Raw genomic sequence first — 6,023 nt, forward strand, 5'->3', positions numbered from 1 at the left:
TGACCAGATCTCACAGGAACTCATGTCACACGTGAAAGGGAGCAAGAGGGAGGCGGGGGGGGATGTGCCACATGATATTAAATGACCAGATCTCACAGGAACTCACTGTCATGAAGACTGCGCCCAGCCATGAGGGATGTTACCCATGTGACTCAGATCCAGACACCTTCCACCAGGCCCCGCCTCCGGCATTGGAGATTACAGTTCAGCCTGAGACTTGGGCGAGGACAGATCTCCAAAGTATATCAAGAAGCGTAGTTCAAATTATTATCTCATCCTGCACTGCTACAAGAGCTTTCTAAAGTATTTCTCTGCTCATTTATTACTCACTTTTTACAGAGTAGTCAACTGATCTTTTAAATGCAGAAGACTGAGATTTTCTGAAATTAAAAACCTTTAGCCTGGGCACGGTGGCTGACGCCTGTAATCCCAGCACTGTAGGAGGCCAAGGCGGGCAGCTCGCTTGACCTCAGGAATCTGAGACCAGCCTGGCCAACAAGTGAAACCCTATCGCTACTAAAACTTCAAAAATTAGCTGGGCATTGTGGCATGTGCCTATAGTCCCAGTTTCTCAGGAATCTGAGACAGGAGGATTAACTTGAACCCAGGACGTTGAGGCTGCAGCAAGCCAAGATTGAGCCACTGCACTCCAGCCTGGGTGACAGAGTAAGACCCTGTCTCAAAAAAAAAAAAAAAAAAAAAAAGTCTTAAAAATGTAAACAACTTTTTACCATGGTTTAGAGTAATTTGGTTCTGCTTTCATTCCGTTCACTCAGTGGGTTTTAGCTGTCCTGGCCTTTTTCTGTTTTTTAAACCCTGCCAATCCGGCTTCCTCCTCAGGAACTTTGTACTTGGTATTCCTTCTGTTTGGAGAGTTAATTTTCTTTTCTTTTCTTTTTTTTTTCTTTTTCTTTTGAGACAAAGTCTCAGCCAGGCTGGATGAGTACAGTGGTATGATCTCAGCTCACTGCAACTTCTGCGTTCCGGGTTCAAGCAATTCTCCTGCCTCAGCTTCCTGAGTAGCTAGGACTACAGGTGTATGCCACCATGCCCAGCTAATTTTTTGTATTTTTAGTAGAGATGGGGTTTCACCATGTTGCCCAGGCTGGTCTTGAACTCCTGAGCTCAGGCAATCCACCTGCCTCGGCCTCCCAAATTGCTAGGATTACAGGCGTGAGCCACCTCTCCGGCCCCATTTTCATCTTTAATGTCTCATTCTCACCCTACCTAAATGTCATGCCATAGTTATTTTGTATCCTATGAATTTATTTTTCAGTTAGGTAAAATCTTGCAGTAATAAAATTCAGATATAAAATAATTAGCAAGTGGCTTCCAAGTACCAACTTTATTATTATTGTTGTTATTATTTTTTGAAACAGTGTCTCACTCCATCACCCAAGCTGGAGTGCAGTGGCCCAATCTGGGCTCACTGCAACTTCTGCCTCCCGGGTTCAAATGATTCTCCTGCTTCAGCCTTCCTAGTAGCTGGAATTATAGGTGCTGGCCACCATGCCCAGCTAATCCAAGTGCCAATTTTAAACCTATTTTGAAAACTGTTCTTGGTTTCTGGTAATTTGCCACCAGTTTTCATGGGGAGGCCTGTTTTGGTTTGTTTTGATTCCGTTCCCTTGGCCCCATGCTTGGCCAATATTTCTTTTGAACCAGTATTGTGTGCTGGTTATCAAAAGAGAAAGATTGATGACATGGCAGTCCTAAAGCTCTTTAATTCCATGTCAGGTTTATGGGATGATTCAAAAAGTTATCTTTTGTTTGTTTTTTTCTAGATGGCTGGGAAGAATGGTACCAGCAAAACCAAGATGAGCTTGAAAGTGTTGAAAGGAGCTATGCTTGTAGTGTGTTGAGAAGACTTAATCTGAGCAAAACCCATGATTCTTCAAGACAAAGATTCTATAACACACATGGAAGAAGTTGGACCCAAAACTCAGCTTCAAGCAGAAGTTGTTTAAGAAAGAATCCTGATAAGTTTCATGGTTATGAAGAACCATATTTTCTTAAGCATCCAAGAGCTCATAGCATAGAAAAAAACTGTGTGTGTAGTGAATGTGGGAAAGCTTTTCGTTGTAAATCACAGCTCATTGTACATCTCAGAATTCATACAGGAGAGAGACCTTATGAATGCAGTAAATGTGAAAGAGCCTTCAGTGCCAAGTCAAACCTTAATGCTCATCAGAGAGTTCACACAGGAGAAAAGCCCTACTCATGTGGTGAATGTGAGAAGGTCTTCTCCTTCAGGTCACAGCTCATTGTCCATCAGGAAATTCACACAGGAGGGAAACCCTATGGTTGCAGTGAGTGTGGGAAAGCCTACAGTTGGAAATCACAGCTTATTTTACACCAGAGAAGCCATACAGGAGTGAAACCCTATGAATGTAGTGAATGTGGGAAAGCCTTTAGTTTGAAGTCTCCATTTGTTGTGCACCAGAGAACTCATACAGGAGTGAAACCCCATAAATGCGATGAATGTGGGAAAGCCTTTCGGAGTAAGTCCTATCTCCTTGTTCACATTCGAATGCACACAGGAGAAAAACCCTATCAATGCAGCGATTGTGGAAAAGCCTTCAATATGAAGATGCAGCTCATCGTACATCAGGGAGTCCACACAGGAAATAATCCTTACCAATGCAGTGAATGTGGGAAAGCCTTTGGTAGGAAGGAACAGCTCACCGCACATCTGAGAGCTCATGCAGGAGAGAAGCCCTATGGGTGCAGCGAATGTGGGAAGGCGTTCAGCAGCAAGTCATACCTTGTTATTCATCGGAGAACACACACTGGAGAGAGACCCTATGAATGTGGTTTGTGTGAGAGAGCCTTTTGTGGGAAATCACAGCTGATTATACATCAGAGAACTCATTCAACTGAGAAGCCCTATGAATGTAATGAATGTGAAAAAGCCTATCCTAGGAAGGCATCACTGCAGATACATCAGAAAACTCATTCAGGAGAGAAACCTTTTAAATGCAGTGAATGTGGAAAAGCCTTCACTCAGAAGTCGTCTCTCAGTGAACATCAGAGAGTTCACACAGGAGAGAAACCATGGAAATGCTCTGAATGTGGGAAATCCTTCTGTTGGAACTCAGGGCTTCGTATACATCGGAAGACTCACAAATGAGAAGTCAGAATGACGCACATGTGAGAAACTGTGTCACAGAAGCTGATTTCAGGAGACTTTAGATAACAGAGACAGGATTTACAAGCAGGAGGCCCTAAAACTACGCTCATGTCAAAAATCATGTAGGAGAGAGATCAGCCATATTTGGGATGAGTGTAAAAGCCTTCAGAAATGAGTTACAAATCTTTGTAGATGAAAATAATTGAAGGAATGAGGAGCAGTAAATGTATGAAATGTTGTAGCCTATTATGAAGGTAATCTGGTAAAGAATACCAGAGTATCCTCTTCTTGCTAAGAAATCCACATTTCTAAGTTATCCACATGAATAAATTAGGGAAGCATTTTCCCATGGAAAGCGTGTTCCGTGGAAAGTCACATTCCAGATTTGAAGCTATGTTTTTATAAAATAAAATCTCAGTTATAAACAGTTGACTTTTCATGGTAGAGTTTAAAGGTTGTTTGTTTGTTTTAATATGTAAATAAAGTAATGATCAGGAAAACCACAGGGAATAGATTCTTAAAGTTAAGGGATATTTAATGTGACTTCCCTGAGTTAACACTGAATATCATTTCTAAAATTTTTAGTATTTTATTTTTTAATGTAACTTGTTCTATATCTCTCTATATATTTGATAGTTTGTGGAATAACATCCCCCAGTATTTTCCATATTAAATACTAATTGTCTTTTTATTTCTTTTTCATAAGCAGAACTGGCGGTTTATTACAGAGCTGCTGCTTAAGAAAACTCATTGTAATGAACATTTATTATATGTTGGCAGTTCTGTGTGTGTTCTCCATTAATTGAGTTGAGCTCCCTTGTTTTCTCTGGAGAAATACCTCCCCTCTCTGGGGTGCTTCCTGTGGTGTCTTTCAGGTATCCTTTCCGCTAGCTACAGGTGAGCATTTTACCCATTGTTGGATAATGGTAATCTCTTTTTCAGAATTTGGAGTCTGTAATTCATTCACACATGAACCAGAAAATGTCAGAACTCATTCATTCTTGTCCCAGAATTCTGTTGAGACCATCCATTCATTCTGGCAAATTGATTACAAGAATAACTGTGGATGCTATCCCTTTAGAACCTGCTTCTCTTATCTGTGTGCTTCCTCACTTCTCAATAAAAATGTCTTGCTTTTTGTTGTTTGGGTTTTTGTTTTGTTTTGTTTTGCTTAATTTAAGGAGAATGACTTTCTATTTCTTGTAACCTAAGGGCTTTAATTGGTAAGTTTTTGCCTTGGTAGGGTGTAGTTAGCAAAGCGGGATATGTGATTTAGGTTTTTTTTTTTTTCCCCCCCAAGACAAGAAAATCACATTTATATTTGAAGATAGGAACTTTTAGCCCATCATGTGAAATGGTGTTACTGTTTCTGTACACCTAGAACATTGTAGTCCCTGATGGTGAGATTTTGGAAACAGTGAAGAAGTGTGGCCTTATAAGAATTTTAAATTTACGAGAAAATCTGGGACAGGAAAGGAGATGGCTGATTTTGGTCATGCCAGATCTTAGATCATGAGAATGACAGGCTTGAAACCCTGAGATCACATCTCAAGGTGGAGCATCAGAGTCAGCAACTTGGACGTTGCTGAAATAATTTCATTGTTAAAGGCTGAGATACGGTACATACAAATGCTGTAGGTAGTATAACCTCATTGTTAAAGGCCGAGATAAAGTCAAACCTCTCCTGAATTCCTGACAAACAGAAACCATCAGAGATAACACCACCTTTGTTGCTATTTGTGGTATAAATTTTGAGGTGGTATTTTAGACCATAGCAGTGATTGGAATAGAAATTTAGTGTTGGAAGTGGGGTGCTACTCATTTGCATCACTGCAGTTAGCACTGGATGATGAGCAGAATCTGAAAGGCCCTTGAGGAAAATATCAGTAAAGCCCAATGGGCTTTGGGGAGGGTTAGCAGAGTCCAAAAGTCATCAGGGAGGGCTTGAGGGAAGACAAGGAAAGCATTGAAACATGGAGAAAATGAGACTTTGTTATGCAGTGACAGGAGGTTTATCCACACTGTTACCTGCTATAAATGGAAAACAGAAAATGTACCTAATAACCTCAATGATATAGCTAAGTGTTTTCTAGGCATAGTGTTCAGGATGCTACCTGGCTTCTCATTGCTTATAATAAAATGAGAGGAAAGAGAACTAAAAGTGAACCATTCCATGGAGGAAATAATTAAATGGACCAGAACAGTCTTTTCAGATTGTAAAGTAAGAAAGCTCTTCAGGGAAAAGATGCAATCCAAGGCTGGCTACAGGACCCTCATAAGATTTCAGAAAGATCTAAATAGGTACCTCCTGACCCTCTTCAATGAATAATCAGAAAGGACTTCTAAGGACTTGAGGGAAGGCTTCCATGGGCCCTCTCTCATATGCAACAGAACTGCTAAGAATTTTAAGGGTGAGGTCCCACAAAAGGCCCACAGAGAGCCCATCGTAGAGAAAGTCTTACTTCTTTTGTCTCTCTCTGTTTTTTGGAGATGGAGTTTTGCTGTTGTCACCCAGGCTGGATGGTGCAATCTTGGCTCACCGCAACCTCCACCTCCCAGGTTCAAGTGATTCTCCTGACTCAGCCTCCAGAGTAGCTGGGACTACAGGCGCCCACCACCAAGCCCAGCTAATTGTTTTTTTTTGTTTGTTTGTTTTTGTAGAGACGGGGTTTCTCCATGTTGGTCAGGCTGGTCTCAAACTCCTGACCTTTAGTCATCCACCTGCCTCGGCCTCCCAAAGTGCTGGGATTGAAGGCATGAGCTACCATGCCCGGCTGGAAGAAATCTCTTATTTCTTAGGAGATTTTTGGGGTGTGGCTTTTGTTTAGTGGAATGGGTTGTACACAGATAGATAAAAATCCCACACACTTTTAAAAACAGTGATTCTAACTTG

The 6,023-nt window shown here is 41.2% G+C and overlaps 1 protein-coding gene across 3 annotated transcripts in view; it reads left to right on the top strand.

Moving 5' to 3' along the window:
* Positions 1 to 4,269, top strand: part of ZNF26 (zinc finger protein 26) — a 27,242-nt gene extending 22,973 nt beyond the window's left edge. For all 3 annotated transcript variants that reach the window (XM_017513640.2, XM_037733162.1, XM_017513639.2), the window contains one exon: positions 1,785 to 4,269. In XM_017513640.2, the coding sequence (XP_017369129.1) occupies positions 1,785 to 3,130 (1,346 nt within the window). In that variant the 3' untranslated portion in view covers positions 3,131 to 4,269. The remainder of the gene's footprint in view (positions 1 to 1,784) is intronic.
* The last annotated feature ends 1,754 nt before the right edge of the window (positions 4,270 to 6,023 follow it).

This window comes from Cebus imitator, unplaced genomic scaffold, assembly GCF_001604975.1.
Source record: "Cebus imitator isolate Cc_AM_T3 unplaced genomic scaffold, Cebus_imitator-1.0 Scaffold497, whole genome shotgun sequence".
Taxonomy (NCBI): domain Eukaryota; kingdom Metazoa; phylum Chordata; class Mammalia; order Primates; family Cebidae; genus Cebus; species Cebus imitator.